The sequence below is a fragment of the Beta vulgaris genome, chromosome 8 (genome assembly GCF_026745355.1).
Source record: "Beta vulgaris subsp. vulgaris cultivar EL10 chromosome 8, EL10.2, whole genome shotgun sequence".
Classification (NCBI taxonomy): Eukaryota; Viridiplantae; Streptophyta; class Magnoliopsida; order Caryophyllales; family Amaranthaceae; genus Beta; species Beta vulgaris.
Genome location: NC_079209.1, coordinates 19,371,784 through 19,394,050, shown reverse-complemented (window position 1 = coordinate 19,394,050; position 22,267 = coordinate 19,371,784). Strand labels below are relative to the sequence as shown.

Sequence of the window (22,267 nt, the reverse complement as noted above, 5' to 3'; positions counted from 1 at the left end):
TGTGATTTTTCTTCCTATAAGCTGTGCATATTTTCGTCTGTTGTCCCATGCTATACATAACTGATGATTCAATGGTCAGTTTAGAGATATCTAAGATATCTCTCTGCATCTCTTCTTGTCGGAGTGTAGCACATACAACCTCAACACTTGGAAGAGGACTTTGCATGAGGAAATTACTTCTCTGAGCTCCATACTTCTCATGAAGTCCATTGAGAAATTGAAAGAGTCTTTGTTCCTCTTTATGAGCATTCAATGCTCTCACAAATGTGTTTATTTCAAGAGTCATTTCAGTGATGGCTGGCAATATGTTTAGAGAATCTTGCTCTTCCCATAGCCCCTTCATCAGGATGTAAAACTCATGTATTTTTGAGTCATTCTGTTTTGTTTCATACATATCTTTTTCAAGTCTGTATTTTCTTGAAGCATTAGTTACATTGTACATGGTTTCAAGATGATCCCATACCTCTTTGGCAGTGTTGTAGTATAGAATGGTCTTCTTGATCTGTTCTGAGACAGACCCATGGATCCATGCTATCACCATGCTGTTGCAGGTCTCCCACTGCTCAGCTTTTGTTGTATCTTCAACCTCCTTCTTCACTATTCCAGTTATAAACCCCAGTTTTCTCTTTGCAGCTAGAGAGATTTCCATTGATCTGCGCCATGATCTATAGTCAGCAGATCCTGGAAGCTTTTCCACAGAGAAGGAATTTGGCCCTTCAGATGGGTGTAAGTATAGAGGGTGTTGTATATCAGACAATCTGAATTTTTCTTTAGACATTGAGGGGGGATTCAGAGGTTTCTCACACTTGAATGAACTAAGGATAGTTAAAAAAATATGATCTTTAACTGCACTTCTCCTGATTTTGATTGAGAGCTTTCAACAGGTACCAAAGCTCTGATACCATGAAGAGTAAAAAGAAATGAGCGGGAAAGAGTAGAAGCTCTCTATTGAATTCTCAGTGAATGTGGCAATCCCAAAGTTGCCTCTCTATTACACCCTAGGCTCATCATGTATAGTAGTCCCTAGTACAACCACGTCTACTACAAGACAAACTAGGAAATCAGAAGGAAACTACTTACTACCAGCTTGATTGAATAGGACAAAAAAAGGGGCCATAGTCCACTACAATAGCAGCAGCCTATTACATCATTAATGTAAGACATCATATTTCCAACAGAAAAATAATAAAATATTGTCAGTACCTTGCTTCATTCCATCAAGAGATTGTTGTACAAAATATAGAACAACTCCAGATGATGCACCAATATGCTCTTTAATAATTAACCATATTTCATGTGTTGTGCAGAAATATAACACACTTGGAGCCAAGTTCTAGTCCATAACGTACTCGAAGAATCCATGAAATTAGCACAAAATTACGTCTTTCCCAAGCTTGCATTTTTTTTCCTGGCGTAGGCTTATGAACAGTTTCGTCGATAAAGCCTAGCTAGCTTGTTTTTTGCAAACAAGTTGATCATCATTGATCTTTTCCAGTTAGTGTAAGCTTCAACATTGAATTTTTCAGATACAAGCTTGATTCCTGGATTACCGGAAGAATGAAGATATAGTGGAGAAGTATAATCCTCTGAAGGATCAACTGTTTGCTCGTTTCATGCTTATGGACTAGTTTCTTCCATTAATAGATTAAAACATAGAAAATTTGAAAATGGCGGAGAAATTAGGTCAAAGTTGAAGGTGAATCACAGATTGAGTCAAGATAATTGTGAGAACTGAGCTTGATAATTTATTAGTTGAAACGAATTGAATTAATTGAAATTGAAATTCAATACAACAAAGATCAATTAACAAATGAGAATTCCGAGAAAATGAGCTAAAAAATTCGAGACAATTTCGAGAAAATAGAACTTCAATTGAAGCGAAGAAAATCCAGGATTGAATCTGGATGCTCTGATATAAGAAATCAATCGAAGTAGACATATAATTTTATCTTCATGACTCTCTTTATTGAGCTGAGATACTAAGAACTAGTTTATTCATTTGAGATAGAATTCTTACAGAGAAGAAAAGAAAAACAAATTGAATGAATGAATCTCCAAACTAGGATCTAATACAAGTATTTACACTAAGCTGATTACAATAGTAATGACTACCATCATTAGAGTTTGTTAACGAAAGAATAGTCAGGTGAAATGCAACTATGATGAGGTTAACTTGGTGAAGTTTTCTGTGTGTCCAAGCTGGATGTTTTGATATCATTGTATGAGTGAGATGCTACATTAGTAGTAATTTCGTCAACAATCTCATGTTAATTTTGTGGTAAAAAATTTATTTAAATACAACACTACTAGAATCAAATGTTTTAGCAACTGATTGTGCTGATCGTCAGAAAATAAGTTGCTGATAATTAAAATACCGATCATTATCCAAATATAGGTTCTTTACCGTCCGACTTTAAAATTAACCGACTGCTTAATTTCTTCTGCAGTTGATTACTAACCGATTGAGCGATGTTTAATGCGTAGTTGCTGATTACCAACCACTTTGTTGAGTTCACCGACCGCTTAGCGGTTTGTAATTTCGAAATTTTAAACTACTACATTTTTTCATATCTCACTATATTCGAATCATTTCATAAACAAAGAACCCTAAGGCTAAGTTGGAGAAACCGACGCCTCCCCTCTATATTGTTGCTCATCTTCACGCCGCTGCCGTCGTCGGTGAGCTTCCTTGGCGGCATCGTCGCCGCGTCGTGATCAGGTATGTTCGACTTCTTCTTTTTTATATTCGAGAAACCAAATCTCAGATATATTGCAATATGATAATTCTATTTTTAAAACAATTGAATACAATTGTATGTATTAATACTTATCAAACTAATGCAAACAATAGCATGTCACAGCTTTCGATAGTATTTTATTAAAAATAAAACCATTCAAATTTTTATAACCTCCGTAATTAACACTACTACACCCTTTAATCAATACATTGGTTATATTCTTACACATTAGCCTAACATTCAAAAATAAGGTTGTATCATGTTATTTGTAGGTAATTATATATTTCTATATATGCGCTCTCTTGAAGCCGAGGATTGTATTGATGAATAATTCATATTATAATTTATTATATCATTTTTTTTAAACGGAACTATAATATCATTTCTTAAGCACACTCCACAACCTATAATTTTTTTGTGTCCATTTCTCTCAAATGTTTGATTTTAAACTTCAATTTCACATTTGTAGTCCGGAACATGGTCCGAAACAACAACTAGTTTAATACTCAAAATAGTAAGCTAGAAATAGTCCAATCTTGACGCATATAACAAGATTCCTATCAAAAGCTTTGTTGGATGACTTTGGGCTGGCATCCTCGAGAGTTAAAGGTGCTAAAACTCATAATAAATTAACAAGGCATAATCAAGATAAAGGATTTGAGACCATTTGGATTTGAGACCATTTGGACCTGGTCAAAATCTGGAAAAAGATGAAGCCAGCTCTCGCCAGACGCCAGGACAGAGATGACCAATTCATTTATATGCAGTTTTGCACAAATAATTGGCTATCTTCGATAAATCACAGCTGCCAAAAAAGAACAAAAAACAGATTTAGGTAAATCATCAATCATATGCATGCATGCCATGTTACTCTATGTCGATAGTCAGCTTGCAATAAATACTGGTCCATATAGCAGATATGAAGGTAGTTAATACACAACTTTACGCGGGCACGCAAAAAGCAACCCTACCCCGAAGAAGCAGTTGTCAAGTACTGTCATTCGATCCAAAAGTCCGAACTTATACCTTTATGTCGAAATTCCTTGCAAATTATGACAAAAATTGGTTTGATCGATTATGGTATTGCCAAATTTGCATTATGGTTAATGCAGTTACATCGAGGTAAAACATGGGTAGGGCCCATTGTTATAGGGCAGTTTCAATTTTCTCGTTCAAGTAGTTCTACCACGAATATTGCGACTTAAAGAGAGGTGCAGGTTAGAAGAGTTCGTAGCTAGTAGCTAGTAGCCTAGCAAGTAGCAAGAAACCCAGGATCAAGATTTGGGCAAGAAGGAAATGGAGGGTTGCGCAATAGGTGGGACAAAATAGCAAGTCCGAACTTTTTGTCTTACGATTCGTTTAACACATGTGTGTCGTTTTTCTTACTACAGTTCTTTTGTACCTTTTTAAAAAAAAATTATTTATTAAACAGTGGGAAGTAGTTGTAAGATATATGTCTTGAATCTGGTTAAAGCGCGAAAGAAATAGGCGTGTTGGGTGCTCGTGACGAGCGTCTGGAGTCGCTCGCCGAGCGGTGCCCGAGCGAGTGACCGTGGAGATGTACGAAAAATATGGCTTGCGCTCCCGATTGGGTGGCTTGGCCCTTGCAACCGGGCGGTTTGGCCCGGACAACCGGGTGAGTGTGGTTTTGACGTGGGACGCGCGATTTTGTATCAGGGTATATATAGTGTTTTAACTTAATTCGTTAATACGACGATTAGTTCATAACCACATCTGTAATTTTGAAATTCCTCAAGATCAATAAAGCTATTCTCTCTCCTGTTCGTGGACGTAGCCAACACATCGTTGGGGAATCACATAAAATAGTGTGTGTTTGTTATTGTTTTTGCATTCGTTATTTGTTCTTTCTCACATCCGTTTTAACATACTGGTATCAAAGCTTTGGTTTTGATCTGAGTGAGAGAGATCTCTGGGATGAATGTGAAAATCGATAAATTCACTGGGAGACATAGTTTTAGTTTGTGGCAAATAAATATGCAGGATTTACTGAAGCACAAGGGTTATGGAAATCGTTGGCAAAGAAGTCATCTGATTCGGTTACCACTGAGATGACCGCTCTGGAGGAGAAGGCACATTCAACGATCATGTTGTGTTTGGCTAACGACATCATCACTCAAGTCGCAGAGGATCGGATTGATCAATTAAATAGGATTTTGCTTGAATTGCATAATATTGATGTTAAGGTGGAGGATGAGGAATTCGTTTTAATTTTGCTTGTTTTCTTTACCATCGTTGGTAAGGATTATGTGTCCCTAGAAGAGGTTATATAATGTCTTCATATTAGGGAACTGCATCATAAGGCAGCTGGTAGTACATGTACGGATAGTCAAGCCTCTAGTAGATAGTGGCCAACAGTAGTAAGAGACATGGGAATTCTAGGAAAATGAATTTCAGAAAACCCGAAAATTCCAAAATGGGTCCTAAACCGAATGATCTCTATAATTACTATAAGAAGATGGGACATTGGAAGAAGGAATGTCCAAAGAAGAATCATTAGGATAATAAATCTGGGTCGAGTTCTGCTGTTGTTGTAACAGAAGATTCAAATTCTAAGGATGATTTTTCTTTAGTTGATAATGAACAATCACATTGCAATGATGTGTGGGTTCCTGATTCTGGAACGTCGTATCATGTGAGTCCTCGTAGGGAGTGGTTCACTACTTATGAGCATGTAGATGGGGGAAATATTTCAATGGCTAACAGTGCAGTCCGCAAGACAGTTGGAATTGGCTCCATTATGATCCGGACACATAATGATACATTTTCCACATTCAATAATGTTATACATGCTCCATAGATGACTACGAATCTGATCAATTTTGCTTAGCCTCCTAGATAGTTTGGGGTTCAGTTTCAGAGGTGGGGGTAGAATTATGTATGTCTGCAAGGGTTCAAAGGATGTGCTGAAGGGTATCAAGTGTGAACTTTGTATATCTTGCAAGGTTCTACTCTCTCAGGTTCAGGTATTGTTGCTTTATCTGATATTCAGAAGGAGGATATGAGCAAGCTATGGTATATGACACTTAGGCACATGAGTGAGAGAGGAATGCAAATTCTCTCCAAGGCAGATCTTCCGGGTGGCTATAAAGTCATAAACCTTGAATCTTGTGAGCACTGTATTTTTGGGAAACTACATCGTAGCACGATTCCTAAGCGCATTCACAAATGAAAAAGGTACTCTTGATTATATCCACTCCGATTGTCGGGGCCCGACTCCTGTTGAGTCTTTGGGAGGTCACATGTACTTTATATCTTTCATTGATGATTTTTCAAGGATGACTTGGGTGATCATAATGAAATCAAAAGGTGAAGCTTTCAATAATTTCAATCAATGGAAGGCTTTGGTGGAGAATCAAACTAGAAAGAAGATCAAAAGGCTGCAAACTGATAATCTATGGAGTTTTATTTGTTTGAGTTCAATGAGTTATGCAAGAATGAAGATATTGCTAGGCATCATACTGTCAAGGATACACCACAACTAAATGGTGTAGCTGAACGAATGAATCAGACACTTCTAAAGAGAGTTTGATGCATGCTCTCTACTGCTGGGATGACTAGAAGGTTTTAGGGAGAAGCCGTTTGTATAACATGTAATATGATCAACCATGGACATCACTCTGGAATCAATCTCAAAACACCATATGAGATGCGGTTAGGTAAGTCAGCATATTACTCTAATATGTGAGCTTTTGGTTGTAGTGTTTACTATCATGTAAATTAGGGTAAGTTGGAGCCAATACCTAAAAGAGGAGTGTTTGTAGGAGATGGAGATGGGGTGAATGGTTATAGAATTTGGTCTCAGTCGGAGCATAGGGCTATATATACACTAGGGGAAAAAATCGAAAGGGCTACACAGGAAGGGCTGCGCTTTTCCTAAAAGCGCAGCCCTACATAGCAAAAGGGCTGCGCTTTTTTAAAAAGTGCATCCCTTCACTTAGTAGGGCTGCGCTTTTAGGAAAAGCGCAGCCCTTCTTACCTACAGAAGGGCTGCGCATTTCATAAAAGCCCAGCCCTACTAAGTGAAGGGCTGCGCTTTCTAAAAAAGTGCAGCCCTTCTGCTATGTAGGGCTGCGCTTTTTTAAAAAAGCGCAGCCTTTCCAAAAAAAATTGAAATAAAAAAGTTCGCGGGTTTCAAATATTAAGCGGGATTCGTCAAATATATCCCTCATTCTTCTCTCTCCTCTCTCACGTCCCTCATTATTCCTTTTCCTCCTTCTCTCACGTCCCTCCTCCCTCTCCTCCTTCTCTCTCATCCTCTCTTCTCTCTCAAAAACTCCCAGAAACGTTGCGATAAAAACGTTGAAATGATTTGCACTAATCATGCCGACAGAGTCCGATTGCCTATTGTGATACCTTTTCGGAAGCGGAACGGGCCAACGAGTCAAACTCACTGCTATGCTGTGACGTTTAGGCTTTTTAAGCCATCCGAGTTCGTTTAAGCCTCCAAATAGGCATTTTAAGTTTTTCTGAAATTTTTTTTTCCTTAATTATGTATTAGGGTTTTGTTTTATGTATTTAAACATTATTAATTAGGTTAATGTTTCGAGGTAGTTCTTGTATTTTCAGATCTATAATGTTCTTGTATACTTCTCTTTGTTTTGATTAATGTTCTTGTATACTTCTCTTTGTTTTGATTAATGTTCTTGTATTTTCATCTTTATTTTGATTAATGTTCTTGTATTTTCAGATCTATAATTTCTTCTCTTCCGTATATTAGTTTTTGTTCCTTTTTTTCATTTTCATTTTCGTTTCGTTCTTTTTTTTGTTTTGGGTTTAGTATTTTCATTTTTGTTTCGTTTCTCTTCTCTTTAATTTCAGAAAATGTGAGATTATGAGTAAAAAAATGTCGAAAAAATTTTTTTTTTAAATTTTTTTTTTGGTAGGAAAATTTCAGAAATTTTTTTTTAAAACTCAAGATCAATAAAGCTATTCTCTCTCCTGCTCATGGACATCGACAACATATCAATGGTGAACCACATAAATTTGTGTGTGTTTGTTATTGTTTTTGCATTCGTTATTTGTTCTTTCGCACGTCCGTTATAACAGTCTTGATAGTACCAACCAATAGAAAAGAGTAATTCACAAAATCACAAGTGATACATGATTTATGGGATATGAAATTTAGTGTGTTTAGTATGATACTGCCTCTATTTTGTTTAATTTTTCGTATTTAGAATCTTGACAATTATGTGTGATTAATTAGTTTAGTTGCAATCTTGGACTATTAGATTTCCATGTGTGATTAATTTGTGTATTTGGAATCTTGGACTATTAGATATCCATGTGTGATTAACACAACTTGTGCAACTTTTGTAAGATTATTTATGGACTATCCACGTGTGACTAAATTCTCGTTAAATATAGATTTGCTTTTCTTTACATATCCATGTGTGATTAATTAGTTTATTTCTAGGGTTGTGGCCAATCAAAGGCGACTTGAATATTCTAGAGTTGATTCTCGAATTTGTGAAACAACCAAATTATTAATTAATGCCTCTTATATTCCAATTTTTCCTTATAATGTTGTGAATATGCCTTATAGATCAAGGCTTTTACGTTGTTGTACTTTTTTATTTTTTTTTATTTTTTTGACAATGGGTTAAACAATAAAAATGCTAAGAGAAATAAGTCCCTATTCTTGCCTTTCTGGCTAGGTTGTGAGCTAGGGACACATCCTCACGCTTTACTTTTTCACAAGAAAAAAATTGAAAACTACGAGCTCTTTGCTTTATTTCATATATATATTATCGAGGAGATGCTCTTGTCTGCCTTTCTCTGGTGGTTGAGAGCTCTTATAACTTCTTGGTTATCTGTTTTTATACTTATATCCGAGCATTTCCAGTCCATGTCCTTTGTAGCTTGAAGTATTGCGTAAGCTTCAGTTTGTAATGGGGAGGAGGCAAAGACCCTGGATGCGAATTCGTCTCCATCGGGATGTGATATATTCTTCCATGCTACAGCTGCTTGCCATTGACCTGTTTTTTGCTTCTTCTTCCATGCTCCGTCTACTACTATAATCTGGATTCTGTTCGGTGTTCTGTTGCCCAAAACCCAAGATTTATCCTCCTCTTGTTTCGTTTCTTCTGTATTACAGACTCCTGGGATTTGTTCTTGTTTTGATCTTTGAGCACTTTCCCTTGCTCTATAGTAGCAGCTTCGTTGTAGCTCGATTATTCTACCCGGGTTTGTACTTATGTTGTTGAAGGTTATCTCATTTCTATGAAGCCAAATACTCCACATGGTCGATATAAATTTGAGAGCCATTTCTTCCCCATCTTCTTTTTTCTTCCTGAAGAAATTTAGGAAGTTCTTTATCCAATCTTGTATAGGGATGTGCTGGCTGTTTCCCGTCGAAATGCCCATAGTAATAGACCAAATTCTTTGGGATATTTGACAGTCTCTCAGAATGTGAGCTGTTCCTTCTTGCCAATTCTCGCATAGTTTGCAATTGGAGGAAGAGATTTGAATGTTTCTCTTCAATAGGTTGTCTGCTGTCGGTAAAGCATTTACCATGATTTTCCATAAAAAGTGTTTCCACTTTGGGAAAATATTTGATTTCCAGAGCATTCTCCAGAAAGGATTTATTGGGTTGGGATTCTCACTGGACGCTTTGAGGAACCAGTATCCTGATTTGACTGAGAAGTTACCTGACTTGGTGTGGCTCCATTCTATTGTATCCTCTGTATCGCATTGTGGAATGTGAAGGGCAAGGATGATTCTAGCCTTCTCCGGAGAAAAGTTTTGCCAAACTTTGCTTGCTTTCCAATTCTTGGTATCATCAATGAGATCCGCGACCATGATAGGATGGTCATTATCCTGATGATGATTCGTAATGAGGGGTTTGAGATCAGAAGATGCACTCCATCTATCTTGAACAAGGTTGATTGATTTACCATTTCCTAGCTTTTTGTAGAGGCCATTTTTGAAAGAAGAGCAGGCTTTGAATAGGCTGTTGAAGGCGTAGGAAGGTTTAGTTGGTTTTTCGTTATCCATGACTAGCTGTATAGGATCTTTTTTGTATTTGGCTTTAAAGATTTGGTAGACCAGCGTTTCCTTTGAATTATGAATTCTCCAAGCTTGATTGAATAGGAGTGCTTTGTTTGTTATTTGGATGTTCCTAAAGCTTAGGCCTCCATTGGACTTGTGTTGCTCCAAGACATCCCTGCTCCTCCAGTAAATAGGCTTCTTATCTGAGCTCGAGGACCACCAAAACTTTAGTAGAGTAGAAGATAGTTGCTTTGATATCTTTGCAGGGAGGATATATATTGATAAAATGTGGGAAACTAGAGAGGTTAGGATTGTGTTTATTAAGATCAATTTTCCTGCTTGTGAAAGGTTGATAAACTTCCAAGACGTAATTCTCTCAACCACTTTTGATAATATGGAGTTGAAATGAGCTGTTGATCTCCCATCTACCTCCATAGGGCACCCCAGATAGGTCCCAAGCTTTGGTTAAGAGGAGACTCCAAGGGGTCTTCTCATAATCCTAGTGAATTTCAGGGGAGTGTTGGGGCTGAAAATGACATGAGATTTATCGAAGTTTATCATCTCCCCTGAGGCTCGACAGAAGTTGTTGATTATGTCCCTTAGTGCCCAGCAATTCTTTGGGAGAGCTTTGAAGAAGAAGAGAGCATCGTCAGCAAAGAGAAGATGGGTAATCTTTGGGGCGTTCCTGGCTATTTTCAAGCCTTCGAGCGTTTTGATATCTTGAGCTTGGGTTAAGCTTCTAGATAGTACTTCCATGCATAATATGAAAATGTAAGAAGACAGCGGGTCTCCTTGTCTTAACCCAGCTAAGGGCTTGAAAACTTTGGAAGGTTCACCATTGATGAGAATCGAATAAGTAACCGTTGTGATGCATTGCATTATCCATTGAACCCAATTCTCAGGGAACTTCATCTTCCTTAGGATAGCTTCTACAAAATCCCATCGTATCCTATCATAGGCTTTGCTCAAATCAACTTTGAGAATTCCTGCAAAGTTATTACCTTTCTTCTTGTTCTTCACCCAGTTGATTATTTCATGTGAGATGAAACAATTATCTGACATTTGCCTACCCGAAACGAAAGCATTTTGGTATTTATCAACTATGTCTCCGAGAATTGACTTTAGCTTATTTGCAAGGGTCGTGGCTATGATCTTGTAGGATGTGTTGCAGAGGCTAATAGGTCTAAAATCCTTGACTTCTTGAGGTCTATCCTTCTTTGGAATGAGGGTGATGAAGGTTTTATTTTGTTCTTTAAGAAGATAGCCTGAAGATAAGAAACTGTTAACGCATTGGATGACATCCGGTCCAACTATCCCCCAATGTTTTTGGAAAAATAGAGGGGGGGGGGGTGCCATCTGGACCAGGGGATTTTAGGGGTTTAGAGCTAAAACTTGCTGATTTAATCTCGTGGTTTGAAAAAGGGAGATTTAAGAAGGAGATATGATCATCTGTGAGAGTGGTGAGGTTAGCTAGAATAGGGTCATCCTGAGTGATAGTGCCATGGGTTGAGAAATTGGAAGAGTAGAGTTGCTTGAAGCTTTCAAGGAAAAGATTATGGATGGATTTTTTTTCAAGTAACCAATTACCTGAATCGTCTTTGATCGCTTTAATCTCGTTTCTACTCTTTCTCCCTTTAACACTTTTGTAGAAAAATTGTGTTGTCTTATCTCCTGAATCGTCCCATCGAGATTTGGCTCTTTGCTTCCAATAGCAAAATTTGCCCTGCAGATCTTCTTTGATCTCTTTGCGAAGTTTTTGTTCCAATTCCCCTTGAGAGATATTCGTAATGTGAGCTTGTTGGTTCGAGAGCTTTTCATGTATGTCATTCCAGTCGATTTTGTTCTTGCTCTTATACGACAGGCTCCAATTTCTTATCTCTCTTAGAGTGTCTTGTATCTTTCTTTGAAGGATGTGCGCTGAAGATCCTTGATGGATACTAGCCCATTGATTTTGGATAATACTCGTTACTTCAGGATGTTTTAGGCTCCAAGCATCCAGCCTATAAGGTCTTTTCTTCTTTTTTCCTTGGGTTCCTGAGGTAATGAGGACAATTGGGCTGTGATCTGAGATTACAATGGGGAGGTTCCAGACTTCAGCATCTGGAAAGAGATCCCTCCATTGATTATTGCTAAAAACCTTGTCTATCCTCTCGTATATGACTTCATTATCCTTTCTATTGTTTGTCCATGTGTACTTAACTCCATGATAAGGTATGTCTATTAAGAGATTATGAAATTTCCAATTCCGGAATTACTTGCGCCCCTAAGAATTTTGGACCCTCCCAATTTTTGATCGTGGTTCTCAACCTGATTGAAATCTCCCAACAGAACCCACCTTCCTTGGTTTCTTCCCATAAGATCGGTTATTTGAGACCAAATTGAGTCTCTTTCAGCGAGGTAAGGCGAGCCATAAACAAACAGCATGAAATACTCATTACCAGCCAAATTGGCTGTTTTACAGCAAATAAAGTTAACATTAACCTGGATGATAACAACATCTACCCTTCTGGTCCAGCAGAGGAACATACCTCCTTTGCTGAACTCAGAATTCATCCCCGTACAACCTGGAAACCCCAACCTATTGAAAATTGGCTCTAACACAGAGACCTGAGATTTGGTTTCCGAAAGAAAGATAAAGTCTAAGTTATAAGTACTAATAGCATTAGGGAAGAACCCCAATGGGTGGAGGTTACTATCAGTTAACCCCTTGCAGTTCCAGCTCATAGCACTCATCCTTTGGTCGAAGACTGTCGGTCAGCCGCACCATTTTTCTTTTTGATTTCTTTTCTTCCTTTACTGGTTGTCTTCTTCTTACCCTCTGCAGTTGCTCCTTCTGCTTGTTCTTGGTCTGGACTATCTCCCTTGCTAAGCCCGTATTTCAGCGTGTTTTTTCCTTTAGTAGATTTCTGATATTTAATTCTCTTCGTCCCGGAGCTAGAGGCAGCTGAATGATCATCAATGGGTGGGAGGTTTAGGTCGAAAGTAGACTGAACGTTAGCTCTTATAGCTTCCCTTTCATACCTGTGAAGATGGAGGGCTAGAAAACCTGAAGCCTTCCGTTCTCTCTTCCTTCTGCGTCTAATTGTTTTTGTGGGAGACAGGTCCAAATTGGAATTTTTGTTGGGAGATTTTGGGGATGAGAGGAGGGAGTTGAGGTCCATGGTTTCATACCTGTGGGAGACAGGTCCAAATTGGAATTTTTTTGTGCTTGACAAATTTGGAAAATTTTTGACGTGTGAATGGGGAGTGAGAAGGAGAGAGAGGTATAAATAGAAAAGTGGCAGGAAGTGAATAAGCACTGGAGAGTAAGAATTTGCAGAGGGATTTTTCCTTTCTGAAAGGGATGTCAGAAGGTAGAACCCAAAAACTCTTAGTTTATAGTATAATAGGGATTTTTTTGTGAGCATGTTAAGTTTGTTTACCTGAATACCCTTATGTTTAGGAAGATGGGCTATAAGAGGGGGGGCAAACTTGTAAACAGACTTATCTCCTAGTGAGGGATAGAGGAACTTCGACTGAGTAGGGTAAGAAACAAAGTTTTTCAAAATTTGCTCTTGTACTCTCGAGGCCATTAATACTCTTGCTCTTCTTTTTCTTTTCGGCTTCCAGGCCTTAAATGCATTGGATTCTTGACTCTTAGTGGAGTGGAGTATAGTTGTAAGTAGGTAGTTGGGAAGTAAAGATTGGGAGTGAAGTGAATATCTCCTCTTTGATTTGAATAGTAACCTTGACTTATTTGGAAAAGCATTTTGTTTTTTGTAGGTGTGGGTTTTAACGTGTGGAATATGGGTTTTATGTAGCTTGGCTGTAAACCGGGTATTTTTCGAACCGGACTTGTGTTTCGGGTTTGGTTTTGAAAAAGCTTGAGTCAGAGACTCTAACTTGAGTTGAAGATCAGTTCTTGATTTCTTTCCATTTGGGTTATCATCCGGGAATGAGGATTTTCTCTTTTGTGACGATTGGTTCTGATCTGAGGGAGGGGGTTGAGGGTTTCTCTCTTCAGAATGATTTTGGCTATTTTGTTCATTTTGGTTGCTGGGTTCCGGGTCAGGGTCATGGTTACTATCAGAGTCTGATGAGTCACTAGAATCAGTGTTAGGGTCATCACCTTCATTATCTGGTAGAGTTTGTTCTGAAAGGCTATCTCCCTCTTCATCCCTTTCCCAAGAATAGTCTAGAAGGTTTACGTTCGTTGTTCTGTTTCTTTCTACCCTCTTAAGTCCTATAAGTTTGTTAGTGAAGAGAGGGGTGAAAACTTGGGAGGTTATTGGGAAGTCGACTCCTTGACCTATGTCTTCCATTACCATTTCGAAGTGTCTCTGAGCTATGGCCATTGGTAGGCGACATCTAGGGCGTCTGTGACCTATCCTACCACATTTGGAACAAAAGACAAATACCCCTTCATATCTGAAGTCTACCCATTCTCTTGGACCTTCTTGTCTGTTAAGGTAGAACCCAGGCACTAGGGGATTGTTAATAGGGATCATGACCTTTGCCCTAATAATGTCTTTAAAACCAGAACTAGAGGAAGCATTATCGAAATGGAGAACGTCTCCTATTCTAGCAATGTTTGTTTTGTTGTAAAGCAAGGGGAGACCTTCGACTATTATCCATAGAGGGACTCTAGAGAAGTTATGTGCTCTAAGGGGTATGTGGGGAGAGCATTTTGTGAACAGAATAAGGGCTCCTTGAAAATTTGCTGAGCCTAGACAGATGAGGTTTGCTCTATCTCTATTATCAAGACAAATGAAGTAAAAAAGTTTACCGACTTTTCGATCCTGGATTTCATCGTGAGATGTCCAGTGGTTCGTCACCCAGTTGCTGATTTGAGCTTGAGTAAAATCTCTGAGGTCTTTCACTTTCCCTAGGACTGTTCTGTATAGATCATAGTCCTCTTGTAAGATGTCGTCTTCTTCAGTCTCAATTTGTATCCCCATTCTGCGAAGGCTGCTATCTTCTCTTACTTGTTGCGTAACCAAGTTTATATTATGCGGGTGAAAAGGATTCATTATTTGGTTTTTTGGTGAGAAAAGTTGGCTCTCTATTTTAGAGAGAGAGGCTCTCAAGTTTTAGAGAGATTACCCAAAAATTGCCTTGTTGGTGGTGTTACGTTGTTGTACTTTGCTTCCCACATATTAATGCGTGACGTTTAAAGACGGTAAACCTTTTTCTATGGAATGGTAAATTCGTGGAGCTAGCATGCGTGCATGGTGCTTGTCCATACACCATAATAGTATCCAGAGTCCAGAGCTAACAATAATTGTACTATGCAGTAAGTAAATTACACGTTAAAATGTGAAAATTTGTCAACGCATGGGTATTCTAATCTTTACCAAACAATTTCAGAGCTTACAGAGAAATCTTGCATTACCAAGCCAAGATGCTACCACCACTGATGAGCAGCTAACTTAACACAGTAGTCACACCTTTGTCCGCGTATATTTATTGCACCCACTAACTAACTTCATTAACTGTCTATTTTTCTTCTATATATACTTTAACCTTCACTTCAATTTTGTCACACAAATTTATCACATTTCTAGTCTCCTCTAGGCTCTAGCATGCTTTAATTTACCCAATTATTCAAAATTATATTCAATTATTTTTGTCAATTGGGTAAAACAGATGGAGTCCAAGAATTTGTGGTTTATTTGTTTTGCAATATTCTTGGTGATATTGTGGGGAGGAGTAAATGGAGATCCTCAAGTGCCTTGCTATTTTGTCTTTGGAGACTCATTGGTGGATAATGGGAATAATAACAACATTGCTTCTTTGGCTAGAGCTAATTACTTGCCTTATGGTATCGACTTTCCAGCTGGACCAACTGGGAGATTTTCTAATGGGAAAACTACAGTTGATGTAATTGGTAAGTTTTGATATAGAATATCAATGAACAGGTGAAGTGAGATTTTAGTAAAGAAATGGTAAAAGCCTCACTTAATTAAAGTAGTTAACTAACATGTCATTATATTACTTAGTTGCCAGTCATTAAACCGAGTTGCGTGGTAGTTTTATAAAATGTGGACACGTGATCGTACAATAAGTAACTTTATACAGAAAAATAACTTTGGCGGTTTAGCCACACTCTTTACTAATTAAACATCAATTTATTATTTGAATTTTTCTACATAAATTTATTAATAATTATTATTTTATTTTATTATTGAAAGTTGACTATTATCTCTTGTAAATATATTGTTTCACAAAACAAAAAAAGTATATTTGTACTATTAATCATACTTTTCTTTGTAATATTAATTACTTTTATTACAATATTTTGACAAAATTGAATAGTCATGACTCTTAAAAAGTTAAATTAGCAATTAGAAATGGGGAGAAAAGTGTAGAATGTTAATCTCTTAAACTTTTGGTTAAAACTTTAAGGAAAAAATACAAAAACTAACCGCAATCTTCAGATTTTAAGCTGAAATTTTGTCTATGCTTGAGATCAAACATTGAAGACTGCATGTTCGTACGTATCACCATGCATTGATATGAATTCATGTTGCAAAATATTTACTTTATAGATCATCAAGCTATCATGCATTTTCTGTAACATATACATATTAACATGAAATTGACGAAACTTGGATGTTTATGAAGCTGAGCAATTGGGATTTGAAGATTATCCACTCGCATATGCTCAAGCAAGCGGTGAGGATATATTGAGAGGAGTAAATTATGCATCAGCTGCTGCTGGTATTAGAGAAGAAACTGGGCAGCAATTGGTAAGTCATCATCCTTTGTTTTGTGCTTATTTGAGATGAGCTATCGGAAAGATTAAAAGAAAATTATGTATTTCATCAAACTATGAGGTATTATGTCATAAATTTAACATAGTTAGTCGCAACTTTTAGTAGCTTTATATGGTAAACAATCTATACTAATATAGTATTAAAAGGCGTTTTTAAATGAGGAATGGTGCCATGTGGCACTCTCTTAAAAGACATTTTACTTCATGTAATCGACATACATTAAAAATACTAGAAATTGCATAGTATATGTTTGATCCCGTGATTTCAAGGTTTTATATTAAAGCCTTATGCATGAGGTTGAGGTGGTGGAGTAGTGACATTGCTTCTTAACTCATATCCCTCAATTCTAGGGATCAAACCTTATGGGACTCATTTGAGAAATTTTCCTTATCCCCCTCAAGTAAGCCCCTTCATCTTACCTTTTTTTGAAAAAATTTAAAGCATTATCCACTAGACCAAGTGATATTTACTGTTATCATTTTATAGTATAATATTAATAAATGAAAATTTTCCTTACCCGAGACTAAGCTTAATAACTAGTACGTAATTGATCAAGGCAAGACAATTAAAAATTACTCTTTGTTCAATTGTTTTCTTTCTTGTTCTTTTTTTTTCCTCACAGTATTTGGAAATGAACTTTGACCAGCCTTATTTTCGCTTTATATGTTAGTGTAAACGTTAAAGAAATTACTTTTATGAGAGTATATATGTCTGTTGATAAATTAATAAATGATGATTTATAATATAAATTATAGTTCTTTATGAAATATTAAAAGTCCAAGTTTTTAAGTTTGATCATAAATATCAAAATAGGAAGAATAAAAAAGAATAGAGTAAATATTTTATAATGACATTAACTTTTCTGTATATATTAAAGTTTTATAATACAAATTATTGTTCTTTATAAGATAATAAATAGCACAACAGATTAGTTAATATAATTTGACTGATATAGAGGATGACATCAATGATACGTATAGTATAAGGGAGATGTCACATGGCTAATATTATATAGGGTCACAACGTACATCTTTTAATATGCATGTATAGATAGGTGCCTTTGTTATTAAAACCCTGAAATTATATAACATAACTTAATCTTAACACAGTCTAATGTAGTATAACATAGAAGGGCAATAGATTAATTATGAGACATTCTTGTGTATGGACCAAAAGTATAATGTAGTATAGTGTAAGGATATGAGTTACCTCAAGTGGGTTGAGCGCTCCCCCTTAACCCCTGAGGTTAGGGGTTCGATCCTTACCCCCAGTATTATGTTGGGATATTCCTTAGCATGCTATGCATTCCTTACCAGCCATTTTGTTGGTGTTTCCTACAGGCTAGTAGCCTTGTAGGGATTAGCCCTTGGACTGACTTAGTTTCCTAATAAAAAAAATAAAATAAAAAATAATATAGTGTATTATAGATCTTTTCTTTAGTTAACATTATATAGATAGAGATGAATTTATGATACTCTGATAAGTTTGTTTAGGATATGATCTGACAGAAAACAATGTAAAATGGAACATGAAAAATTGCAGGGAGGCAGGATTAGTTTTGGAGGGCAAGTAAGGAATTATCAGAGCACAGTATCTCAAGTGGTACAAATACTAGGGGATGAAGACCAAGCTTCCAGTTATCTGAGCAGGTGCATTTACTCCATTGGACTGGGTAGCAACGATTACCTTAACAACTACTTCATGCCAATGTACTATCAAACTAGCCGCCAGTATAACCCTCAGCAGTACGCTGATGTTCTTATTCAAGAGTACTCTCAGCACATTAGGGTCAGTTCTTTCACTTCCCTACATATTTTTCTTAATCCCTTCTGTAAATGATACATTATACTATAATTCTATGTGTTAATTAACAATAATGGTTTTTGTGTTAACAACACCAATGGAAAGAGATGCATTTGGTAATTGGGTTTGGATGGTTTTAATAATATTAAGTTTTCGGTTTTCCATATGGTCTTACGGAAAATAAATGTTTGGTAAATGGTCTTTTAGTGAGTGATATTTCACTTTTACTAGTTCATTTTTTGTTGGCTTTTGACTTTTTATTTCAATTTTGGTAAAAAAAAGTTGAAACGTACATTGTTTTACAAAAAACAACCTATACATATAAGTAAATGTTGGTCGAATAAGCCAAATAAAACAGCCAACAATAAATTAGTAACATCTACATCAATTATGTGCATCTAATCAATATATGTGATATTTAATTTAAATTTTAATTCAAATATATTAGCTAATATCTATTTCATCATTCTTGTTAACAATATTGACTTTTACATCTTTAACATATACTCCCTCCGTCCCAAAATATAGTTGCCATTTTCCTTTTTTCACGGAAATTATGCAAGTTGGAATCTAAGAGGGATAGTAAAGATTTTTTGTTTATTTAAATAAATGTTGTATAGGAAAAAATGATTTTAGGAGAGAGAATGGAGAATAATTGGTAAAAGTATATCAACTGTAATATTTTGATTGAATAAACAAAGGAAAAAACAAAATTCAAGAAGTATATAAATGATGGGGCACAAATTTTCTAGACAAATTACAGAAAAATGTGAAACTAAATATAGAAATAGGAATTATATTTTGGGACAACCAAAATGAAAATAAAAACTACTACCTCCGTTTCTTTTTAATTGTTACACTTACACTTTTCACGTATGCCGATGCACTACTTTGAGCCTTTATATCTCTAATTTTGTATTTGTAAAAAATATAAAAACTACATATTAATAAAATACATACTAATACGAATCTAACAAGATTCCACATGACTATGTTTTTATTCACGTATAAATCACAAACGAGGGTCAAAGTGCAATTTGTGAATAGTGTAAAATATCAAAATGTAACAATTAAAAAGAAACGGAGGTAGTATATTTTAGGACAAATGGAGTATGCTAATGACATTGTATTTAGAAATCCTATAAAAGTAAAATCAAGGTTATTAATATTATTGAAATATCCAAATTGGAGTTATTAACTCGAAAAAGTAAACTAGTGTACTACTATGGAACTAACCATAGGAGGATTGTCGGTGGATTGTTTTGGGATGAAGAGTACTACCCTATATCATGTCGTTTTCGTCTATTAAAACTCGGCCAACAATTGACATGTTTTGAAAATTAATTAATGGTTTTGAACAACCCACTTGGTCCAATGAAGCCAGTCTATACTCCATATAAGGATAATATACATATTTGCCAAACAAACTTTCACATCCTAATTAATACTTCTTGTGTTCCTAAGCAATTAATGCTTCAACGACTAATAATTATAATTACCATTCATTTTAGAATACATTTTTAGTCATATTGCCAACCTGGAATTTTGCTAAAAAAATACTTATTACTTTCTTTTTATGGGCAAGAACATATCTTTACTATTTAATGTTGGAAATTAGGGAAGAGTGGTGGACTAATTCAAGAAATAGTTTCTTTTATTCATTGCTTGAAAATGAGCTACATCACCTCTTGGGTATTGATAGATCCAATATTACATTATTTAGACTTTGATATTTCTAGTAAGTTCCACTAATTAGATATTTAAGTTAGATTTTTCTAGACTTTGATATTTCTAACACACACTAAAATATTCTAAACTTAGATATTTTACAAGATTTTTCTAGACAATTTAAGACATGCATATAAGATTTTTCCTTACGTTACATGACCTATCTTAAATTTTCTAGATTAACTTTCATCATTTAAAATCTAACAAAAGCCCACATTAGAGAATATTTGACCACATACAACTAGATTGGCACAGTGTCATCGTAAAACCAATTTATAATAGGATTAGTAATCCATTAAATTTATATCTTAGTCATCCTTTCTCTATCTTCCTTTAATGTGGAACAAATTCACATATATATCTTAATACTTTAATAGTTCAACCATAAGTATTACTCCCTCCGTTTCACAATAAAATGCCCCCACGAGGTTCGAGGTCGAACTTTGACCGTTAATTTCTCGCAATTTATGATGATAAAAAAAATAAAAAATAATATTATTATAGTATTTTTCAAGACGAATCCAACTATATACTTTTTATTTATCGTATTTGAGAGATATTTGTGGTCAAAGCAAATTTTCGTAAAACGTGAATGCCTTATATTTTGAAACAGAGGGAGTAGTTTTTTTTTTCTTTTGTCGATATAATATCTTACAAACGGCCATTTTGTACTCGGTTAATCTAAGTACAAAAAAAAGGTGATTTAGTTATTTTGAGACTGACTGGGTAGTTTATAGATATGATTTGTGATTACAATGGCGTATGTTAAAGAATACATAAGTTGTAAAGCATTAATTGAAGCTGAGACATCCATTCACTTGAAACGCAAGATAAAAAACTGAAACTACTACGGTTTGTATTGCAGTCACTTTACAATTATGGGGCGAGGAAATTTGCATTGATAGGAATAGGGCAGATCGGATGCAGCCCAAATCAGTTGGCCCAAAGAAGCCCAGATGGAGCAACATGTGATGATACCGTCAACTCAGCTAATCGGATCTTCAATTCCGGGCTTAGGTCTTTGGTCCAGCAGCTCAACAATGAGTTATCTGATGCCCGATTTGCTTACATCAATGTTTACGACATGTTCCAAGACTTGATTGAAAATCCTTCTAATTATGGTACACTTTTACAAACACGGGCTAATTGATATGAATAATTTCAAGTTTTAGCTAATCTTGTTTGCGATAATTTCATGGAAGATGATTAAAGTATGACAACTTTGATGCAGGTTTCAGAGTGACAAATGCTGGGTGTTGTGGAGTAGGAAGGAACAATGGTCAAATTACATGTTTGCCCCTGCAAACACCATGCCCAAACAGAGATGAATATGTGTTTTGGGATGCATTCCATCCAGGGGAGGCAGCCAACGTGATAATAGGGAGGAGGTCATACAGTGCGCAATCGTCATCTGATGCATATCCCTTCGACATTCAAAGGCTAGCACAAATTTAACGACTACTAAAATAAATTCATGTAGAGAAGGCTACATTTCTATGTTGTTCAGAAGAGGGTACACGATTTCGTAGTTACGTTGGTTCTTCAAAGAAAATGATTCTTTTTTTTGTCTGTAAGTTATAAAGATTATAGACATGTCTACTTATTAATATTGTGGTTTAATTTGTATAATACAATTACAAAACTTACTGTTTAAAGTTGCTGGTTCAAAGTGGAACCTCTTCATATATGATTGATGCGTTAAATATGTCTCTGAGATCAAGTACTAGTAGTAACTTTGTAATTTGGGATTTTTGGCTATTTCAAGTGCTAATATTTACTGGCTTTCTTTTGTTACATGGTGCAATAATTTATCTTTTCATTATTTTAATTTTTTTTTTAAAGGATTTCCTTATTTTAATTGATTGTCTCAAATTTAATAAATTTACTACATAAGTATATTACAATATGCTAGTATTGGTATGATTTGAGCAAATTTCGCTATTTCAACATAAGTGTATGAACAAGGAAAATGAATTAAACAGTTTTCAAGTTCCCGAAAAAGTACTTAATATCCGCAGTTGTTTTACAAAATAGAGCTCAACGCATCTTTCATAGACAGAAATCTAAATCTGGAACTTAGTTGATAGTTCCAAGAGATAAAGTCCCCTAATTTTCATGAACAATCAACAAATAGTTTAAAATTCTCGCTAGAGCAGCATCTTGATATTGCTAATTAGAATAGAAGTTCCTACCCTCCTAAGAAGCCTAAGTTGTGAGGTAAGAGTTGGTGTAGAA

The 22,267-nt window shown here is 35.9% G+C and overlaps 2 protein-coding genes across 2 annotated transcripts; one reads left to right on the top strand and one right to left on the bottom strand.

The window, feature by feature from the left end:
- Positions 1-10,211: 10,211 nt before the first annotated feature.
- LOC125492868 (uncharacterized) lies at positions 10,212-12,479 on the bottom strand. Its single transcript, XM_048635607.1, has 4 exons — positions 12,275-12,479; positions 12,054-12,196; positions 11,334-11,940; positions 10,212-11,011 (listed from the first exon to the last, which is right to left on the bottom strand). Exons 1-4 carry the CDS (start codon positions 12,477-12,479, stop codon positions 10,212-10,214), a joined length of 1,755 nt encoding a protein of 584 aa, XP_048491564.1.
- Positions 12,480-15,254: 2,775 nt separating this feature from the next.
- Positions 15,255-21,826, top strand: LOC104901305 (GDSL esterase/lipase At5g45670). Its single transcript, XM_010688860.4, has 5 exons — positions 15,255-15,612; positions 16,350-16,474; positions 18,044-18,289; positions 20,898-21,153; positions 21,264-21,826. Exons 1-5 carry the CDS (start codon positions 15,372-15,374, stop codon positions 21,485-21,487), a joined length of 1,092 nt encoding a protein of 363 aa, XP_010687162.1. The 5' UTR covers positions 15,255-15,371; the 3' UTR covers positions 21,488-21,826.
- The last annotated feature ends 441 nt before the right edge of the window (positions 21,827-22,267 follow it).

Coding starts and splice junctions, on each gene's coding strand:
- LOC125492868 (XM_048635607.1), bottom strand. CDS start 12,479: ATGAGTGCTATGAGCTGGAACTGCAAGGGGTTAACTGATAGTAACCTC. Junction 12,197..12,274: donor TTCTGAGTTCAGCAAAGGAG/GTATGTTCCTCT, acceptor GCTGTAAAACAG/CCAATTTGGCTGGTAATGAG. Junction 11,012..11,333: donor AGCGATCAAAGACGATTCAG/GTAATTGGTTAC, acceptor TCTTATCTTCAG/GCTATCTTCTTAAAGAACAA.
- LOC104901305 (XM_010688860.4), top strand. CDS start 15,372: ATGGAGTCCAAGAATTTGTGGTTTATTTGTTTTGCAATATTCTTGGTG. Junction 16,475..18,043: donor AAGAAACTGGGCAGCAATTG/GTAAGTCATCAT, acceptor GAAAAATTGCAG/GGAGGCAGGATTAGTTTTGG. Junction 18,290..20,897: donor AGTACTCTCAGCACATTAGG/GTCAGTTCTTTC, acceptor TTTGTATTGCAG/TCACTTTACAATTATGGGGC.